Source organism: Pleuronectes platessa, chromosome 5, assembly GCF_947347685.1.
Source record: "Pleuronectes platessa chromosome 5, fPlePla1.1, whole genome shotgun sequence".
Classification (NCBI taxonomy): domain Eukaryota; kingdom Metazoa; phylum Chordata; class Actinopteri; order Pleuronectiformes; family Pleuronectidae; genus Pleuronectes; species Pleuronectes platessa.
Window position 1 is genome coordinate 5,331,286 of NC_070630.1, and position 22,712 is coordinate 5,353,997.

The window sequence follows — 22,712 nt, forward strand, 5'->3', positions numbered from 1 at the left end:
GATTTTCAAAAACGTTTGTGTATCCCTTTGTGTACTACTGCTTTGTGTAATAGGAATGTGGCAGAGACAACAACAACAATGGCTGCTATACACTGAAGGACTCCAGCATTCTTCTCAGTTATTTAACGGACTCTTGATGAGGACCTCATCTACTGGTCCGGCATGCTTGATCGAGCTTTTGTGGTTGTTTGTGTGCTCTTGACCGGACGGAGATATTTTGTAAAATGAAGATTGTGTGGACAGAGTCGAGGCCTTTATCTAGACATTTTACAAAGAAACAACAGAGACAAATGCAGTTTCCTTACCGAGCGTCTCCCCGACAAACGCACACAGAAGACATTCTCTCTGCACAGCTGCACAAGCAATAAATACTGAAGCATATGTCCAGACACTTGACGGTAATATCCTCGTCCTATGCAAGCCTCGCTGCTTGGCAAAAAGCAGGAAATGTAATCACTGCACAGACCTCAGACCTGTGGCTAAGTGCTCTCGGGCGGTTTGCGAGGTGAATTCAAGGTGTGTTCGAGTACAACACGAGGATCATCAGAGGGAAAAGGCTGGTTCGAGATCAGCTTTTACCCAAACAGGTTTCTTTGTCTTTCACATAGATGAATAATGTTTGATTCCGACTTGTGTGTGTTCCTTCCTAAGAGCTTGCGTGAGTGTAATCGTGTGGAGGACGTGTTTACTGTGGAAGTCCCTTGTGCTGTGAGGAGCAGCTGAAGTGCTCACTGACTACCTTATGTATACTCAGAAGGGATTGTTTGAAATGAATCACATGAAGGAGGGGACTGGACATGTATACAAGATAAAATATAATTACGCTATCACCTAAATATTTTGCACAGAACTAAATAAATACGCTAGCAAGGAAATGAAACCCGCCTATGGCTTTAAAGACTCAGAAAAATTCGTGTGAAAAAACAAAAACGTGCCCCTATGAATCAACAGCGGACAACCTCGGACGGTAAACACTCAAATATTTCATAGTAACCAAATTAAAATGGAAAACAGGCCGGATCATAACAGAAGGTTCAGGAGGTGACGCACTTTTTACATGCGTGCGTAAATATGGAAAATCTCATTATCACATTTTCCAGCTAGTTTTCGAAAAACAAGCTGACGGTGTTACGATGACAGAGCAGCCAGCATCTCCATCCGTGTCCATGTGACGGAGCAGCAGTTGTATGTGAAGTACAGCTGTTGTTTGTTGTTGTCAGGGATCTGTTTGGAAAGTCACTGTTCATGTTGCATGCGAGTGTGTCCGAGCACAAACTCATCCGTCTTATCCGTCCGTGATTTTCCGACCCGGCCCCGGGATGAAGCCGTGGTGACTCGTGCTCGCTCGGCGAAAACAAAAGAGAGAGATATCTAAACAGACACTCATCTCTCCGACCCGTCCCCGTTGCCAGAGAGCTGTTGTCTTTATGTGTCCGACCAGAGTCTGAACCAGAGATGACTCTCCTTCAGGACCGGGCTTACAGCGAGACACAGCCCTCGCCGGGGAGAGAGGAGCCACGTGCACTCCAGGGCCGGGCCCAGGCAGCCTTCATTTGTTTGCAGTGTTTATCAGTCGGTGACAGGGTGTGTTTATGTGCACGGTTCCAGAAGGCCTCCGTGAACCCCGGTGCCCAGACCCCACCCACCCCCCCCCCCGTCCCACGGCAAGTGACGGAGAGTGTTTCCGTCCTCTTCCCCTCAGCTCTGATTACATTACCACAGAGCGGTAGAGCCATAGCAGCTCCAGAGGTTTGAGCTGGAGGTGCGTTGATCACCTCCTTCAGTAATGTTTGCGTGCTTGAATGGCTGCATGGATGATTTAATTCAGAGGGTCCAACACTCGAGGACATGCAGGATCTCTCTCTCTCTCCTGAGACCTGAAGACCAAATGGAGCACGGGCCGTTACTGGTTTGATGCAGACGAAGGGCACTGATTGAAAATCTGATGTGTTCAGCAGCAGCAGAGGTCACATGTGATCTCTCAGACAGATGGGAGACAGACAAGTGGAAAAAAGACTTCCTCGAATGTGTCCCGCAGACGGCGTAACAACCGTCACACACGTGTATTTGTGCCTTCAAATTGTCAAACATTTGTGTTGGCTTCAGACTTTATGACACGCAGCTGGAATTGATTTAATACGACAATCGAACATCAACCTTTGACTCTTTGACTTTTTTAATGCGTTTTCTCCATGTGACTGGAAAACAAGATCAAACCTTTTTTCTCCTCGGAAAAAGGGTCGATACGAGTTTTTCACCGAGAGGACATTGAAGTGAGTGCTGTTGCCACATGGCCACGGAATCACGCTCAAGTTAAATAGTCTCCAAGCTGCATCACAGCAGGACGAGTCTGTCGGCTTCATCGCAACGTGGAGCTCCTGCTGCCCCGGGGTCGAGAAAACTGAGCAATCACACGAGCTGTCATTTAGGGGAGACACTGCGTAATGCATTTAGAGAGAAAGCTAAAGCTCCGTGCTGATGATCTATTGATTTATTTACATTTTACATCACTGCAGTAAGTGGCTCTGTCAAGCTGTTTCAAGCACCGACTTTCAGAAGACACCGAACGCATACAGAACATTGAATCTTAACTTCGATGCAAACAAGATAAATGGAAAACTGTGAAATAAATGTGATTTAGAAAACTTCCTCGTGGGGTTAAAACTTCCTCGCACTGGAACTCTCTTCCCGGTTGCAGTTTGTTTGTGTGATCCTCCTCCTCCTGAGACGGGTCGGGTCTAGACACTCAGCGTAAGCAGCTGCACTCAGTGACACATGGGGCCGCCTCTCGCTCTCAGAACTGTCTGCTTTAATTACTGTTTTGCAGCGAGCTGAAATGAAATTACAATGGGCACTGTACGACTGTCAATAAACACGTCCTTGATGTGAGATGACTCCGCTCGATTCCAGCCCCCCTGAAAAAGCGTCTAGTGTTCTCTGGAAGCTGCCTCTTGTGCAATGGCTTTTCCCTCTTCTCATTACCCCGTGAAAGATGGAGGCAGATTGAGGGATGAAGTTTGGGTTTTTCATTAGAGCTCCACTGGTGCTTTGCACGGTGAAGGCTGCAGAGCTTTGGGGAGACGCTGGCCCCCCCGGCTCACCACGGATCTGGCTCCCTCTGCTGTGCTGCGCAACCCGACCGATTCCCAGTCCTATGCGCTTAACTGCTGACCTCAGCTGGTTCTCAGGAACAAGACTGCAAATGCACACAGAGTTAATAGTGCTTGTGCATTTTTTTTGTGTGCGTGTCTGTATCGTTGTGTCCATATGCGTTTTGCACAGCCTACATCTGTATGTGATTCTGTGTGTAGGAGAGAGTTCCTGGAGGAAATGTAATTCTTCCCTGAACAATCTTAAAGCAGAGCACAAAAGTTTTGCGTTACGATCAGTCAAACTTCTTACAAAGGCAATTTGTATCTGACGTCTCTAGTTTGTTGTTCATTACTAGTGATGCTGGTGGCTGCTGTTAGTGGACCTACAAAGGAAAAGCACTGCAGGGTAGTTGTTTTGAATATGAATCCATGTCCAGAGCAGTTTACTGTCTCCTGTGAGTCCACGGGGGAACTGTAATGATGAATGCTGGGTCTTTTTTTGCCTGTTGTGATCAGAAAGTCAACATCCAGGAGTGAAGCCGCTTGTAGATCCTGTCACTGAGAGAATAGAATAAAAACTACAAACTAACATTAAAGTCTCCTCATCAAACCAGATCATGGATGTCTGGGAACCAGGGTCTTATCTGACTCTGCAACCGCATCTGTGCTGTGTTTGTGCATGCCCTGCTCAGTGGGCATCCTCCCACCCACTGCAGACAGCTGTAGCGTTTCAGCCGAGCCCACATCAGAAACTCCTGCACCCCCACACGCTGTGCATGGTTCATATTAGCTCCCCTCCCACCTACCCAGACCCTGGGATCCGCTCCCTGGCTTGCCTCAGCAGACCTGAGCTCCGTGCAGCAATTGGATCGCTGCAGAAGGGACGACTGGTTGAATCGGAGCCAATCAGCCTGACAGGGGCCAGCACCTCACCGTGGTCCATGTCCTGTGGGAGTGGATCTCCTCAGCAAGCTTCGAGCATCGGTTCACCCCCCGATGGGTTAGGGTTAGAGGCTTGTAGGAGGCTCCACTGGGGGCTTTGTGTGTGTGTGTCTGTGTGTGTTTTGGGTTTATTAGCGGTTACAGTGTGCGCTTATATTGAATCATGTGAGGGTCACTTGTTGTATAATGTTATAAGAGATTTCAGACGGCCGCATTTATCCTTCATTTGCATAAACTAATCAGTGCTGCGTCCTTTTTGAAAATGAATAGTCAAGTATGTTTTTGTTCCAGTTCGCCTACACATTTAATCTTTGTGTTCGATTGCTGAAAATATAATGCCAACAAAAAAAAAACCATATAAAATGGCAAAGAAACAATTTTCCATTGATCATAATCATCAAACCGGGGTCGAAGTGAGACTCCCTCAACCCACCTGTTTATGTTAGATCTTCTAACCTCCACATCTTGTTATGAGATTGTCACTCAGAATGATTATTCTTCATTAGGGCCGAGTCAGACTGGGGCAATTTTCTCTTTGTTTTCTTTTCCGTTGGCTAACCACTGGTCAGCATGCATAAGAAAATACTGGCAGGTTTGTTTCTCCCATTTGAGCTTCGGGAAAATAAACAAGCTGAAGTCTCGCGCCAGTGTCTCGCAGATGGGATACTGAGCTGCCCTCTGTCATCGCAGCTGGCCAAAGGGTTAACGCCACACACACACACACCACTGCTCTCACACTTCCAGTTGAGTTTGTTCTTGTTTATTTGTACTTGGAAATCATCCCCAATAGTGTGTGAGGAGATTTTTCCGTGGTGGCAAAAAGCTGCTTTGAGCCTGTGCATCAAGATCGGCACCAGGTCTGGTGCGGAGCCTTGTTCCCAGGACCCCATGCTATGCTTCTCAAAATTAAATTGCCTATATTTTTTTTACCCCTTCCTCTCTGTACTGGAAGTTTTAAATAAGAGCCACAAATCACATTCTCCCAGTTTACCTGTTGGGAACATGGTCCATATCAAACACTGACTGGGTTAGTGCACACCAGAGGGCCCTTAAAAAAGCCCTTAAAGTTGTTTTCAAGGTGCTGGAGTCACATTCCTTCGAAAATACACAGACACGTTTATAAGCAGCATGTGTGAGAAAGGAGGGGAGCTCGTTTCTCACCCTCAATTGGAAATAAAGTAGATTTGCTTAATTGACCTGCGCAGATAGTTTAAAAGCTCGGAAAAAGCATTGATGTCTAGTCTTGAAAGCAGCTCTAACTTCGTGCAGCTCTCTTAGCTCTAACTTTATTCCTTCACTTACACAATATCTCTCCTCTCTGCTCATTTAGCCCTTTTCTGGAACCCTTTTCTTCCTAAATGGTTTGATGCTTAATCACTTCCAGATGCAAGGTCCAGATGAAAGACAGACGCTTCGGTTCTTTAAGAAGAAAGTCAAATGAAAGTTTTTTTTTTGTTTTTTTTTTAAGTGCCAGCCACCCAACTTCTAATAAATGAGGTTTGTTACAACTTTTTAAAACCCCAAACTACAAAGGGTGCCTCCATATAGTTTGCGTGGGTTTTGTGAGACTGCTTGAAAAGCTGGCAGGTTCAGAAACACCTTGAAGAAAGTCTGAACTCTAAAGAGGAGATATTGAGAGATATTTTTTATTCGTCAGACTCGTGCTGTTAGATTCTGTCTCTATTTACACTACAGACCCAATGACAGGGTTCCTGCTTACCAGACGTTCATTAGCACAAATTTATGATAATGAATGCCGAGCTGCGACTTGATTAGGGGTTGAGCTTTTTAAAACCTTCTTTCTTGTTCTGGAAACTTTCCCCAAATGTCACTTGAAGGGCGGACACAACAGAAGGACATTTCTCTTTTACAAACCAATAGTTTCTTATTTGGATTTGTAGGTTTTTTGTGGTTTTCAGGCAGCAACAACAGGGATGTACCAGCAATCCTGGAGATAAGCAGAGCACCAAACCGACAGAGTCCTGATCTTACAGATAAAAACACTAAAGTCCGGTAAATTACATTTTTATCCTCAAAGAAGAGACAAGAAAATGTCCAAAATAAACAAATCAATAACTGTAGGTGAACTAGAATGTCACTCAGATCCGTACTGTTAATTGGATCTGCACCAAATTGTAGATTTATAAACATCATTCCTCTGAACATGTCTGATTTTATTTTCCATTCATCCATTCATTATTCTCTGAGAAATCAACAAAAGATGTTCTTGCTAGAAAGTGAATCGTGAATTCCTGAATCCGCATTTGCACCAAATTGAATATCTTTATCCGTGGGTCATGTGTCATCTCTCCACAAAATTTCATGAAATCTCTTTGGTAGTTTTCCTGTCAACTACAAACACAGAGAAACAAATCCAGAAAGTATAACCTCCTTGGCAGAGGTGAAGAAACTGTTTTATTGGAAGTAGATCTTCGAAAAAGTGTCTCTGGTGACATAAAACATGTTAAAGATTCGGGCTTGATTTTTTAAATTGTGTGTTGGATCACGTCGAATCCATCAACGCCCCTGACCTTCTACCCGCTTCCAACACACATGATGTTTTGACTGTTTTTTTCTTCAGCAGTGTGGCGTGAGTGATTTGTGACAGGAGAGGAAAAGGACAGAAACCTTATCCTGTCCTGTGTCTGCACCCGAGCACTAAGTGTCATTATATCCCTGTCTGCTCTAGCACCCTCCCCTCTGTTCCTCTGCCAGACATGTGAACCTTACATTTATGTCGGCGCGCTACACGCCCAGCCAGAGATGAAAAGCTGCAGTTAGTGGCACAATTGTTGATTTAGACATCGATACTGCTTTGTCTTCCGGTGTCAGAAGCTAGTTTCTTTTATGCTGAGACAGACCTATTCCAAAAGCTTAGGACAGTAGGATCTGCCAGGGCTTTAAACTTGGCATGGAATTGCTTTCTCGCTGCAGACTAGTCAAAAAAAGTTGCTTCATTTTTTCCAAAATTCGCCAAAAGTTACTTAAGCTGAGCAACGGAATTATATCGAGTAACCCTATAATTTTGGAAAATTGGCTGTAAAGTGTTATCATGTTTATCCCTCGGCACATGTGTAATGGATCTTTACCAGCAGCTCCAGTCCGGTGGAACCATTAGCTGCGCAGGGACAGTTGGAAATCAGTTCCATAGAGAAAGGACAGTTGTGGATGATGTGATTCGGCAACTTCCACACAACTGTATATTTTTGGAGAAATCAGTGTGATTAAGATTCCGGCTGACCTTGACATTCATATGGTGTTTCACGGGGATACCCCAACACAGCACATGTATTTCAATGGACATCTGCACATGAGAATATTCCTCGACAAATCTGGAATGGATTGTGCAGGGATATACCAAAGGAGGTTTTGTGAATTTGAATTGCTAATGATGAATATAGTCCCTCATAAGTTGTTTGTTCTGTAATCATAAAGAATGTGTGTCTGCGGCGATTCCTGTGAAGTGTTCGACCACAAGTTGTGCTAAGAATAATCGAGACCCGATGTGAAAATGTTCGTTTAGCAGAGTCACGCGTGGATTGCCGTGTTTGAGTCTTTTCCTGTGAATAAAATGTATTTGGCAGGCCACACACAAAGATCCCCCCTCCCCCCAACCAAAAGCGTGATTCCCACAATTCCCGGGGTTCAGAGCATGGTGATGATGCTTAATACAGCCATCCCTCCAATACTGGCAGCCCCCTGTGTTGGATTTTTATAAATGAATGGTACACACAAAGTAGATCTCCTACATTGGTTACAATGTAATCTGATGGGGCAACTGCGACAGCCCCGGGAAATGTCCACAAGAATTGCCTTTTGTTAAGGAGTCAAATTATTATTCTGGAACGTTTTGCAACTGTCTCCTCAATTTGTAGAAACTCGTCGTCCATGTAGGTAAAACTATTCCACAACATTGTCCACATCAGAATTAGATTCGGCCTCTCAGTAAAATCCAAGGTCCTCTCTCCAACGCTCTCTCTCTCTCTCTCTCTCTCTCTCTCTGTCTCTCTCTGTCACGTTTCCACCTTCGACTTCCCTCAACAACTCCTCATTGAGCGAGACAGCTGTTATGTTTCTAGACTCGTAGCAATGACCCAGAATAACAATTTCAGCCTTTTTTTACTGCTGAAGAAAAACACTGTTTGCAGACATTTCATGGACTGTTGCAGTTGTCCCATGAGATCACATTGTAGCCGCTACCGCTGCGTCAAAGGGCCGATTCCAAAAGTTTTTGTGAAGTACTGTTCATTTACACCCCATTTTATAAAGGCCCCAGGTGGAAAAGTACCACACTTCTCTTAAGTTGTATTGAATTTGGAATTTGATCGCCATTGACTTCACTTTAAAAATTGCTGTAGAGGATGAATCCTAATGTTTTTGATGATCCACCTTTTTCTAGACTGATAACATCAGGCAACATTTAAATATGTAGACAGGAAGTATCATAATCAATCCAACAGATCGCTGTGAAGTGGATTTTAAGCAACTCATCATCATTCCCTAAAGCCCCAAACCTCATTTCCACAGTTAAGCTGATGTTGGTGCTTTGAAATGCAATTACCCACTTTGCTTGTACATAGGAAATATGTCTGTGTATTTTCAATGAGCCCTTGTTTTCACCTTTACATTTTAAAGTGCTAGAATTACCATACATTAGAGGGATACACAGGATACCTCCCCCCCCCGAAAATACACAAATACCTCAAATTGCTCTTTAAGATTTTTTAGACTGCACAGTATAGTGTAACATAGCAAAGTTCACCCAGGTAATGGAACCTCTTACTATGCAGATCTTCTCCGTATTCACATTAAGTCTTGCTGGGAACACAACAAGGTCACTGGGAGGATATTTGGACACGTGTCTTATCCTGCTTTAGCTCGAGCATCTTTTTAAACCTATTCATTTTCATCACCCGACTCCACAGGCCACAGTCGGACAGTGTTTTCACCATTTAGTAGATCTCACACGTGTCTTGAACTATCCAGTGAAGATCTCAGCTTTTTGTCTGCTGAGTAACCATCCCAAAAAATCCCTCACACATGTTTGGTCGCGATCCAGACAAATCTGTATGTGGCGGCAAATGTTTGGAGTATTGATATATTTGTCAACAGCGCGTGGGCGTCTTCCTTCCGCCGGGCCGGTGTGGTCTCACTCCGGGTCTTAACTGCGGTGGCGGACATGTCGCAAACTCCCTGACCTGCCTATCTGCTACTCTAGCGAGGAGTGAAAGAGGCCTTCAGGAGGTCTCCGCCTCTCCTCGTCTCGGCTTTCCTCAGAAGCCCTGCCAGGACAATAGAGGGAGAGGAGGGTGCACGCGGCTTCACACCAGCTGTGAAAGCTCAAAGCAATTCTCGGTCCAGATTTCTGCAGCTCGCCCACTCATTTGATTTCTTTGAGCCTACGCTTTCCGCTTCGCCTTTACCGTCTTTTAATGATCTCTCTGTCAATCAAACTTTCTGTCACCTGCTGCCTCCATCACTGGGGCGGACGCTCGTGCTGTTAACGGCTCAACTAGTCATGTTTGTGAACTTGTGTTTTCGATATTTATTGAACAAAATCTGGAAGGTTTCCATTTTTGGGAGACTGTAAAGCTGTGAACAGATCTACATGAAGTGGAGTTTTAGATGTGGGTGGAGCGCTCGGACCTTTCACCTTCTTAACGAGTCTCCACCGTTCAATAAACAACGGTCTCTTTAATGCCAGATCCCAGGGGAGGGAAACGTGTTCCTGTTCAGCATCCACACTGGTGTCTGTAACTTAAGTGCGTCTTCAAACCCACTTCAGCTGCCGTGCCAACTGGCCGGTGTGTCACATCTGGTGCTTTAAGTTCGAGCACTCTCCAAGTTGAGATAGAAATAGGATCAGTCATAATTCTGAGCTAAAGAGATTTAGAAAATGACATCCAGTATTTTCTTAAATGTCACAAAGTTGACGAGTTTAGTGTGGGCCAGGGACACAGTAGCTGCACACTCATCTGTGCTTGGTTTGTTTGCATTGAGGTCCTGCAGAATACAAAGAGGGAGATCCCAGTGTAATTGGAGAGCCAAATTAACCTGTTTTCGCTCTTTGACTTTATTCCCGGTGTTTGTACGTCTGTGTCTTTGCTTACACGTCTAAGGTACACTCAGAGGACCTGTGCACCAGGAGTTTGATTGATGTGTGCGATAATTTCCCAGTTGGCAAACATTTGCAATGCGCACTCCGTCATTTGTGGCCTATTTAGATTGGCAGAGGTGCGGTCCCAATTGGCTGGTTTTCACCGAGGACTCTTCGTGAGACAGATTTGTTTGACTGGGCACTCGAAAAATACGGGGAGCATGATTGAAAACTGCATCGCCTTCATTTCACCCCTTGTTGGCCTCAGTGGTTTCACCTCTATATCATTCAGTTACTCGTAGGATTTAGCGAAAGTTTTAAGTTCCACGGTGGAGCTTTTATGCATGGCTGCAGAATGAAGATGGGAGCTCACCAGTAGAGTGGGCAAGTGAGGTCACACCGACATACATTATCCTCAAAAACGTCAGAGCTGGAAAGCTACGCTCCTAAATCACATACGAGAATTGTCTAAATTTCTACTACTAAAAATAGAAACCACACAAAAATCCTGGAGTTGCTCCTTTCCAGGCCTGGCTCTCGCTCCCAGACCACAGAGCGGGGATCCGAGATGGGCCAGAACACGTCGGAGCATCCCAAAGCCTCTGGATCATTATTCCATTTGAACAGATTATACATAAACATACATAAAGACGTGCTCTTTCCTGTGAATCCCGCTCTCTTGATTGGACGTCCTCTCCGGACAGCTCCTGGAATCTGATGGGAGAACCACAGAGTGGCCCAGTTATCGTTTGGATTCTCCCAGCTTGTTTTACTAAGGACTCGGCCAAACGTTGCCTTTCCCCTGCTGATAAGACAGCTCCCATCATGCCTCACTCACAACATGGAGTGTAGGGAGAATAGTACTGGCTGCTGCCGATGATCTAAGATTACTCCAGCTTTTGAACTTTTAATCCAATATAAATACAGCTTGCGTAATACCTATACGTTGCAGTGGAAAGAGGGAGAAAGAGAGGCCCCCTCGTATCCATGTCAAATGGCTTGAACAAAGTGCCCCCCCTCCCCCTGCAGGGTAGAACATTTCTTCACATGACTGGCACATTTTAAATTACTTTTCGATGCACAAATATTTCCCTCCTTTTAATTTGCTACATGTCCATTTAGAGGAGGTTGTAACCTGTAATCACCCTGTAAGCACATATTTTAACTTGATAGAGCGCATAACTTCACCCAAGGCCCACTGGTCCTCTTCAACTCAATGAAACTGCTCAGAATTTCACACACACTCATAGATGGCATACTTCCCTAAATATGCCTGTTTTTCTTAAATCAATATCCATGAATGATTCCTTGGGGAAAGGGTGAAAAGGCCAAAAAAACTTTATCTCACAATGTTGAGAAAGGGGAAAACTTAATCCTGGATCCGCCCCCTGATCCAGATCAACCTCGACATGTGTCGTTTAAATCCATTCAGTTGTTTCTGTGTAATCTTTAAAAAGGTAACAAACATGCAAACCAATCAACAAACAAACGGACATTTCTGAAAACATAACCTTCGTGGTGGAGGTAATAAAAACAATGTAGTTTAGACCGGATAGGAGAACAGAGGAGTTTACAAATAGTCAAAGTGCTGGGACGAGGACTCCTTGCTTTGCATTGTGGCTGAACTGCAGCGTTAACATCCCAGGCTTCAATCTTTAAGACTCTGTGAGAATCTGGTTTCACCGTGTTACAGATTTATCGAGTTTTTCTGTCAAACATTAACTGCAGAACTGTTGACGCCAGCGGCCACATTATGTCAGATTGTCCTCATTTCTTCGGGTTGTGGTTTGTGGTCTGGCTAATTGTCCTGCTCGTTTTACATTTGCATATACGGCCTCGTCGGGGGGGCTGGTAAATTATAATTGTGTCCTGCACAAACGAGCCTCTCCAGTTGCAGGGACATGACATTGATATGCCGCTATTAACCTACGAGTGTGAGCAGAAGTGAAGTTGCCGTCTCTGCAGATTCCAAATTTAGAGCGATTGCTCGCGGCAATCTACTCACAGTGGTTAAGATTCCTCAAAATGTGATTGTGTGGTTTATTATCTGACAGCAAATTCCCCCAAATAGTCACTTAACTCATGGAATATAGCGTTCTATAGGAATATAGGTTTTCAAACCACAGAGGGATCCAAATATCCAGAGTACTTTACTCAGCACTACTGGGAAGAGCACTGGATCTTCTTCATGTAAATGAATTTCATGGCCTGAACTCCGATGAACTCAGTGTCTCTGCAGCACAAACTCTACCACCGCACTACACTCGGTATTTTATTGCTTATCATCATAAATCATAGACTTTTAATAATTATGGATGACCGGGATTCACCTCCTCCCACATTCCCATTTTTGGAATGAAGCCCAAAAATATCCTGGATATGAACGTTGCCATCTTGGAGGCAGAGTCTACTCATTAGTGATCTGGGGATGGGGGGGGGGATGCTTTCGACCAATCGCGAGACGGTCTCAGCTGTCAATCATGGCGTTTCACCCCGTACACTGTCTCATCCACTAACTTGGATGAGGTGGGATTTATGACCCACTCTGCAGCTGGGCCCCATCGAGGCCCTTTGGGGAGCCGCTCGTGATACATAGAGTAAAAGTTATTGTCTTTTTTTTATCTTTTTACAAGTTTTTATACTGGAAATATAAATGTAGACTTTCTACATGTGATGTTTTTTTAATGCACTGTATGTGATTGTACTTTGCAAAAAGAAAAAGAAAAGTTTTTTTACGATAGCTGAGGCTAAAACGGAAAGCAACATGGAGTCCCCTTCAAATAGGCTGCACGTTCCCTGCCAAAAAAACAGGGTGAGTCACAAGAGGAAATATTTTCTTACAGATCTGTTTGGAACTTTTTGCAGCGTATCTGCCGCCTTTTTTAACGTTCTACCAAAGTATTCACGCTAAAGCGCTGCTTCAGGTTAACCCCCAGCCGACACTCATCACACAACTGTGGAGAAAACAAGCACATAACGCCGTGGGGTTGTTATAAATAACTTGTCCCCCTGCAAAATGATAAAATATTACAGTAAACTGCAGCCCTCGCACATTAAAAGATGGAGTGGCTTTCTTGTATTGCTCTTGGTTTCCCCCTTTCCTCATGTGGTTTATTATTCTTCTGCTCGGCCTCGGCTCTGCCAGCTTTACTACTCCCTCACTCCTACGCACCGCTCGCCCTCTGTTAGGAGTTAGGGGCATGCTCTCCGCCGAGCCCCCCGTCTGCCATCTGCTCAGGAAAGAGCCGGAGCCTGAATCACCGCAACCGAAGCTTCATCACCTCGAATGAATGATTTCCATCTTCTCACACTCGCGGTGATGCCATCAGAGAGTCGGCTTTGGATGATAAGCACGGCTTGCCTTATTTTTCTTGGCAACGCTCCTGATGACGACTCCTTTTTACGCAGAGGAGGCTCCCTGTTGTTGCATGAGTGTGATTTGAGCTTCTATATCTTTACCCCCCCCGCCGATTAGAAAAAGATCCATTTATGAAAAAGGTGGGAAGAAGAACTCAAATCAACTTGTGAGGTTTTAATCCAAGTGTAATCTCTCTTGCAGACTGAGATCCAGACCCGACACTTGCAAACAATTACGCTGCTGGCACCTAGGGGCCCCGATCTGATTGGGCTGTTTGCCTTTACGCTGTCTTGGGAGATTCTGCAGTAATTGAGTCGGCACCCGGGCTGATGGCTCTTGAGCGGCTTTTATAGCTCCAGCCGGTTCCAGGCCCCTGTCGATGTGCGGTGTGTTATTAAAACCAGACCACGAGCGGGACATTACATTAGGGTATAATGTGTTGCACTGAAGCATGCTGTGTGGTATCCCACTGTTCCCCCAGCCGTCCCTGTCACTGCCCTCTGCAGACAGACGCCACTCCTGAAGCAGGCAGCCCCCCCCCACCCCCCTCCTCTGCTGGCAGCTCTCCCGGAGCCTGTGGAAGTCATCCTCCGCCCCGCCAACCCCTTTCATTCCCTGGGAGCCCCGTTCTGCCAAAGGGCCTGTTTGGCTCATGCTCCGGCTCAGATAAACAACAAAGAATTAGTCCAGAGATGCTTTCACGAGACACCTGGTCCGGCGCTCTTGTTTTTCGTCCTGCGTTCTGTCTCACATCCTCGGATAGAGTTTACATTTGATCTGCTGTGCTGTTTCGAGTGATATTTATTAATGAACAGGGGAACCGCTGAGTTTATTCATTCAGATTTGATGTATGTTTGACCGATCTGTCTGTTTCCTCTCTGTAGGTGACTGCGACGGACGCAGACGGCGGCTCCTTCGGCTCCATTACCTACTCCCTGGGCTCTGGCATCAGCAGCGCGGCTCCCTCTCAGTTCACCATTGGCAAGGAGTCGGGCCAGATCTGCACTAGTGCTTCACTGGACAGAGATCAAGGGCCGGCCGGCTTCGACTTCACCGTTACCGCAGTGGACGGGGTGAGCCACCACGTTTTGAAATCATGCTTAATGTGAATCTATTGAGCCACGGAGTAATCCTATAAAAACCGGCAGCCGTACCTTTTCGGACCGACAAGAGAGCGAAGGCCCGGCCAACTGTGCAGGAAAAAACTTTGATTTGAGCAGCCGTGTAGAAAATAAAAGCTCTCAGCGGCAGGCTCACTCCACAGTCAGTGTAGCATCCTGTTCGCATTATGCCAGATAATACTTAGAAAATAAAAAGGTTAAAACTGAAATAAAGTTACTGCGGTCATGTTAAAGCAATCAGAGAGCAGAGAACTGCCTCAACTGTCAGGCAGTAATATTTTAACAAGCTGGACTGCCGCCTCCCTCGCTTTTTTGCCACCTGGTCCAAATGAAAAGCCTGCACTGTAGTTTCTGCAAATGAAAAGCCCGTGAAACAGATTGTTTGGTTGAGCCGAGCCCTCTCGCCCTCCACGGGTCATGACACATGGCTCCTTCCCGAGGGAAACTATCAATCTGTATCCCTCCACGAACCTGCTGGGACTATATTTTAGAGGGTACGCTATACATTGGATTTTAACAGGGTTTACCGCTGGTTTTTACAGGCGCCATTAACGTGGCCTAAATCCCGCTTTCAGGTGTATGTGTGTTTTTTTTGGTCCGTGATTTAGTGTGAAAATATAACAAAAGGGCTTTTTGTTTCCTCTGCAGGGTGGACTGAGTTCAGTAGCATATGTGAAGGTGGATCTGGTCGACATTAATGACAACAGGCCAGCGTTCTACCCAGTGAGCTACGCTGTTAGCTTGAGCACGCAGAGCGCCCCGGGGACATCTGTTGTCAGAGTGACGGCCTATGACCCCGACTCGGGAGAGAACGGACGAATTACATACAAGACCGTGCCTGGAGGGGCCTCCCCCTTCTTTACTCTCAACAAAGACACAGGTTGGTACTTTTCCTCTTCCTGAATACACTTTCATTAACTTTTTAAGACTTAAGTGATTGATTTTGTTATGTCCCTGTGACGGCAAGTGGCCAGAGGCACTATGTTAAAGCATTATCCATCCATGTCCGTCCTTTTTTTTTGTGAACATGATATTTCAAGAACGCCTTGAGGATACTTCTTCCAATTTGATAAAAACAGACTCGAGGTTTGAACTTGGAGGTCACAGGTCAAGGTCAGAGTGACCTCACAACATTTCTGTTTGCCTTGGGAACACGTGATCTTTAGAACGCCTCGAGAGAATCAATTTTAATTTGGAACAAATGTTCACTTGCACTCGTAGATAAGTTGATCTCAAATCTGCGTCGAAGGAATTTCTTCACATTTTTGACGGAAACTGAAGCAAACGTATGTAAACTGAAGCTGTACTTGTTGGCTGATGCATACATTTCCATACAAGTACCTCCTGAAATTGTAAAAATGTTTCTTTGGACCCATGTGCAGGTGTGATCTCCCTGTCTCGCTCTGTCCACGGGAAGGCCAACTCTGTCATCCCCGTGGTGGTCTCGGCTCAGGATGGCGGTGGTCTGGTCGCCCTCGTCAATGCCAGAGTCAACATCAGCGTTGTGGCCGGGCTGGTGGCGCCACCTGTGTTTGAACAGACCCAGTACTACTTCATCGTGTCCGAGGACGTCCTGCGTGGAACAGTCGTGGGCATCGTCCAGGCCAGCAGCAAGACAGGTAGGGGACGGAAGACATATCCACGCTCTCATCTCCGTCTCACTCACTCGCTCACTCACCACGTGTGGGTCCCTCGGCCCATATTGAACAGTTCACTTCACATTTATCAGTCACACTGGATCTGTTCTGCTCCCTGTACCACTTGAACAAATAGGCGTTGAGCCACTATACACACCTAACTTCTGACATAACATCAATCAAAAAAAATTCCATCTCACAACTGTGTTTATATAATCGTTTTCTGGATTTTAAGAGCTATTACTGTCGGGGGGAAATTGAAAAATTACATCTTTGCAGTGTTCTCTGACTCTGCTGCTTTTAGTGCAGCCTCCTGGGATGTGGTGACAAGTCTCTGGTTTGTGTCTTTTCAGGCTCCTCTAAAGATATCTCCTACACCATCAGCTCTGGGGACCCTGCGGGCTACTTCACGGTGGATCCAGACACCGGGGCCTTGAGGACGAGTCTGTCCCTGGATCACGAAGCCCAGCCAGCTCTTGATTTAGAGGTGCAGGCCCGCAGCGGAAACCCCCCTGCCTTCGGCCAAACCCGAGTCCACATTACCATCGTAGACGTCAACGATAACCCGCCGGTTTTCCTGCCCTCATCTTCGGAGTCGCTGCTGCTGCCGGAGCACACAGAAATGGGCACAGTGATGTATCGGGTCCAAGCTGAGGACAGAGACTCAGGAGTCAATGGACATCTCACCTTCGACCTTTCTTCTCCAAGTGTAAATCAGAGGATCTTCAGCATAGATCGCAGCAGTGGAGAGATCCGATTGGTCGGGAGCCTCAACTATGAAAGCAACCCTCGTTACGACCTCCAGGTGATCGCCAAGGACAGTGGCGTACCCCAGCTCAGCGCCACCTTCATGCTCGTGGTCCACGTCCAGGCAGAGAATGATCAGGGACCTGTGTTTGATACCCTCACCTACCGGGTGGAATTAAAGGAGGGCACCCCGATAAACACACGCTTCCTGCAAGTCAGAGCCCTGAACAGAGAGACCCCTGGCTCGGGCCACTTCAGTCCCCTGGCGTATCACCTGCGTCCAGATGGAGACGCCGCCGGGTTTGGCATCGCGGCCGACACCGGCTGGCTGTTCGTGAAGAGCGCCCTCGACCGAGAAGTCAAGGACATGTATCTCCTGACAGTGCTGGCGAGTGCAGGTCACGGGCAGTTAAAGAAGACGGGCAGTGCCACCGTGCGGATATCGGTCACCGACGAGAATGACAACTCTCCCAGGCTCACTCAGGAGAGGGTCTTCATGGCCGTGAGAGAAAACCTGCCGGCGGGAACAGGCTTCGGTCACGCGTCGGCCACAGACCGAGACAGTGGCCTCAATGGACGCCTCAGCTACCGCCTCCTGCACCCGGACCGCCACTTCCAAATAAACTCCAACACAGGTTAATTGGAAATGTCACATTTTTACATTCCCCGACTGGTTTATTGGAATGAGAGTGTTGAATTATTAATGTGTAGTGTTGAGGATTGCTTCATTAGGCAAGCAAAGAAACTGTGTGCATTCATGCAAAACCCTATATATACCAAGATGTGGAGGGGAGAGCTGACTGGCTGATGATAGTGTCGGGCTGTAATAAAGCTGCTGTCGACAGAAGAGCCTGCACAGGAGGAGAAGGGCAGCACAGCCAATAACATTAGTTGAGTTTGGATCTCCTCCAGATTATGTGAAATACCTGGAACATTTCTTTATAGGAAGATTGAGCGAAAATGAACTAAACTCATTTCCTCCTTCATGAGCTCAAAGATTCTTTGCCCTCAATTTGAAAACCAATCATGATTTCACACCAAACACTTGTTATTCTTTGTCATCGCGAATTGAAATTAACTGTGGACATTTTTAATTGGTGTTTAGTCAACCCAGTGAGTCCTCACCCGTTGCCTCGTCCCTATTATCATAAATTAGTCAGATGATGGTGACAGCAGCACTGAGCATCCTGCTGGGCCCTAATTGGCCTGCTGAGCCTGTTAGTCTGTGGGTGGAGACTCCAACTCTGATTTGTGATCAGTTTCTGGCTGAGCTGTGAGTCTCTACAGCGTCTGCCAACCTTCCAGAGTTCCTGTATTTGTGTGTGAGAGAGAGAGAGACAGAGAGAGAGTGTACGTACACATGTGCACGAACATCTGCACACTGTGCGTGTGTGCTACTTGTGTGTCACTGATCAAAGCCTGCAGGCTCGTAAGTCTCTCATCATTATTCCAGTGCTCTGCATGACATTCCTCTCATCCACCTCTCATCCACCTCTCATCCACCTCTCATCCACCTCTTCCTCTCCCCAGGTGAGATCAGCACAAGGTCGACTCTGGACAGGGAGCAGCAGTCGAGCTACCAGCTGGTGGTGGTGGTGCAGGACGGGGGTTCTCCCCCTCGTAGCGCCACAGGCACGGCCTTCATCACCGTCCTGGACGACAACGACAACGACCCCACTTTTACCCACAGCCAGTCGGGGAAAAACCTCATCATGCAGGTGATGGCACAAGACCTGAAGAGCAAACGTGCCGAAATGGAAAAAAACATCTCTCACGTCTAAAGTCATAACCTTTTTTTTTCTGTTAATCATCAGGTGACAGAAGGTCAGTCCTCTGGAGGTTTACTGGGTACGTTGCAAGCTAAAGACCCTGATGAAGGAGAGAATGGCACCGTGTTCTACTCTTTGTCAGGTACAGTTTCATCCATGCTGAATAATTATTGATTTATTATGTGAATAAGCTGCATGTAATGGTTTAAAGATGTGGCAGAAGTTTCTTTTTTAGATTTGTTCTGTTTTTGTGTATAGTTTACTTGTAGTAGTTGCAGTGTAAAGTATTTTAACTGTGTATCCATGCATTTAAATCCTGTAGACAAACGACAACTTGGTTGCTTTGATCAGAAACTAGTCTAAAAAAAGACCTGCTGAATAATCACTGCAACTGACTTGTCTGGGTTTTATGTATTCAGGCCTCACACACACTTCATCTCCAGTGAAACTTTGGACTCTGTGTCTCTCTCTCTCCCCCCCCCCCCCCCCCCCCCCCAACCCTCCAGGTCCCAGAGCTGAACGTTTCTCTTTAAACCCAAACACTGGCGAGCTGCGTTCCTCATCTCCTCTGAGCCACTCGGAGCGGGCCGAGTACGCGCTGACGGTGACGGCCACTGACAGAGGACTGCCCCCCCGAAGCACCTCCTGCTCCCTCGCCATTCAGGTCAGACTTCCACTGGAGCCCGGCCAGCACAAACACCCCTCAACCGCTCACTTAGTTCATATCAAAGAGTAGACTCCGGGGGCCGGGAGGATCCGTGTCTCCGGGCCCCATCCGACTGGCTGCAGACTCGTATCAGCCTCACTCCTGACAGGCTCTCCCTCCCCGATCCCCTCCCGCTTCTTCCCCTGTGAATTTTCAAAAGGGAAATTTCTATCTGAAATGGAAAAAGTGGGTCTGAATCAAATACTCCCAGCTGGCTCGTGATGAGGCCCAGCTGTAGACCGCTCTGATCAAGGTCACATTCACTGACTTCAACACTTTTTTTTAACACGGTAGCCATTTTTGCAAAGAGCACTGGGGCTATATACTTATGTAGCATTGAAGGTAATTTGGTTAATATTTAATGTAGACCAGAAAATGGACATAATGGAAGAACGCTGGAAGGGAACTTGGATTTATAGGTTCCAAGAAAACAGCGTTGCCATATAAACAGCTCTTGTGAGCGCCAGTTCAGTTTCCATTCTAACAATAAAAAAAAAAAAAATGAAAGACCTAATTATTAGTTAATGGGATTAAACAGTGCTGTGTGGTTTTTGCCCACTGACGCATTTCCTTCAATCCTCTTTTCAGACTGATTTATTAAATCCATCGCTGATAGGATGTGACGATAGCAATTTACGCTCTGGAACGCTCCTTTTCCATCTAGCGTGGAACCAATTTACAGCGTGTCATGTACGATTCCACAACAAACACTGTGTATTTATTGAGTGCCTACTCGCTGTGGGAACTGTGCTGTAGGATGCAACGCTAGACTATCCAGATCAGCCCTTCAGCTTACTAAACACTGTCAGGAACGCTGCTGCAAATTTGATCAACAAAGACTCTCCATCTTCCCCCCCCACCCCTCTTCCCTTTTGTGGCTGCTTAAATTCCCCCCCCCCCCTTCTTAAAAGAAATGAACTTTTATTAAAACAACGTGTCACTTGTTATTATGGCGCTCTCTTCATCGAAAAGAGAGAAGTAATAATGTTGTCGTCTTTGAAGACACTCGAGCTGGCCATGAAACGAAGTGTAAAGCTCTACGCAGAACAGGAATTCACCCCGGTGCTAAATTCAGCCCCTCTCACCATAGTCCTCCTCTGATTGTGTTACTTTTATCATCCTTATTATTTTTCCTGGCAGCCGTCTGAGTTTCAGATTAAGTGTGATTAATGTGAGCAAGCGTGTTACTCAAGTCTATAAAAACCCCTTGTAACTGGTTTCACTTATTCCCAGTGAACGCGTACAGAACAAGAAGTTGGAAAGGGACAACGTCTGGTTTAGCTTTGCCCTGAAATCCATGAAATATTTTCATCTTTGTTTTGAAAAATTCGAACTGAAATCGCCAGCAGGCATCTCAACAAACGATTAGATCCACAGACGTCTTCTTTTGTCCTCAAATACACATGCAGTGTTTAATTTGTTTCTTTCCCCACAGGTTCTCAGCATCAACAGACAACCTTCCAACACCAATTCACTCTCCTTATCGTTCAACTCTGTGGAGGAAGCCAAGCCGGGCTCTGTCATTGGCTCAGTCCGCCTCCGTGACAGAGAGAGCCTAGAGGAAGGCGAGGTGACCTACACAGTGGTTGGGGGAACTGACCGAGATGGAACGTTCGTTGTCGACCGTCTTACCGGGGACGTGTATCTGGCTCGCGCCCTCGACTATGAACGAGACGCACACTACACCCTGCACGTTGAGGTGGATGACTTCTCTCAGGACCCCCCCAGCAGCACCCTCGTCCACCTGGACATTGACGTAGAGGACAGCAATGACCACACCCCTGAATTCCCTGAAGACCCAATCACCATCGTCATCTCTGAGAGTATGGACCCCGGCTCTTCGGTCTATACTTTCCAGGCCGTAGACAAGGACGGCAGTGGCCCCAACAGCGAGGTGAGGTACTCCATTCTCCAGCAGTGGCCAGACACCCCGGGCCTTCTGCACCTCGACCCGACCTCCGGGGTTCTCTCCTTGGGCCGGGAGCTTGACCATGAGGTCACCTCCAGCCTGATCCTGGTTGTAAAGGCGACAGACTCTGCCGTCGATGTCAGCCAGAGGCGCTGGGGCTCGGTCACGGCGAGGGTGTACGTCACGGATGAGAACGACAATCTCCCAGTGTTCAGCTCGCCGACGGCCGTCAGTGTGATGGAGGACCAGCCGGTGGGCTTCGTGGTTTTGTACGTCATGGCCAGAGATGCAGACCAAGGGGAGAATGGTCGAGTGACCTACAGCATCGAGTCGGGCAACACTGGAGGAACGTTCAACCTCAACCCGAACACCGGTAAGTCTGGGCCAATGTTGGAGGTAGTTTGTGCTGTATACTGACAGTCGACCGGTTTTCACTCATGGCGAACATTGGTGTTTGATTTGTAAACTACAAACACTATATATGTTGTTGAAATTACAGAACTCTGCAGGAATGTGCAGGGGTTAGCACCGTTGCAACACAGCAACAAGATTCCCTGTTTGAGTCCCGGCTTGACTGGGTCCTTCTGTGTGGAGTTGGCGTGGGTTTCCTTTGGGTCCTCCCACAGTCCAAAGACATGCAGATTGGGAGCTATGAATAATTAGATTGGAGACTCTAAATTGTCTGAAGCTGTGGATGTGGGAATGAATGTCGTGAACTATTCGCCTGAATGTAAGCTGGGATTCAGCTGCCTCTGTGAGTCTCTCTGGATAAATGACGGATAATTTGGGATTTTATAGAATTATCACATTCTCTCTTATGAAAGTATAGTTAAAGTAATATACGAGATAACTAGTTGGATGTGTATGGTTCCTTTTTTCAAATTTATTCAAATGCACAAAGTTTCATTTGGAAATTTCAATGAAAAATATACATTAGATATCAACATGTGTAATGTTAATGTCAACAGCAGCAGATCTCAATCTGTGTATTTCCAGTACCTGACCTTAGTATTATTGTGGCATGCGTGTTCAAGTACTTGAAATAATTAAAATATCAAGTTTAATTTACAGAGAAAAACTGCATCAGTTCAGATCCCTGTGGGTCTTTCCATTGGCTTCTTAATGCAGTTATTCCACCTCTGAAGGGAACTTTATATCACATGCGTACTCCCCTTTCCATGTGACCCCCAACCCCCACTAGAAGCACCAAAGCCCCCCCCCCCCCTCCATAAACACTCACAAACATTTACAATACTCTGCTTACTTCTAAGTGCAGCACAACTCTTGCTTCACCTCTCATGACTTATTTCTCTCAGTTGGAGACCAGACAGACA

General features: G+C 46.4%; 1 protein-coding gene across 1 annotated transcript in view; it reads left to right on the forward strand.

The window, feature by feature from the left end:
• LOC128440422 (protocadherin-16-like) overlaps window positions 1-22,712 on the forward strand; it is a 64,293-nt gene that overhangs the window by 30,101 nt on the left and 11,480 nt on the right. Inside the window, 8 exon segments of the mRNA XM_053423120.1 lie at window positions 14,374-14,562; window positions 15,259-15,490; window positions 15,993-16,229; window positions 16,601-17,629; window positions 18,525-18,712; window positions 18,809-18,905; window positions 19,270-19,427; window positions 20,905-21,751. Of these exon segments, the coding sequence (XP_053279095.1) occupies window positions 14,374-14,562; window positions 15,259-15,490; window positions 15,993-16,229; window positions 16,601-17,629; window positions 18,525-18,712; window positions 18,809-18,905; window positions 19,270-19,427; window positions 20,905-21,751 (2,977 nt within the window).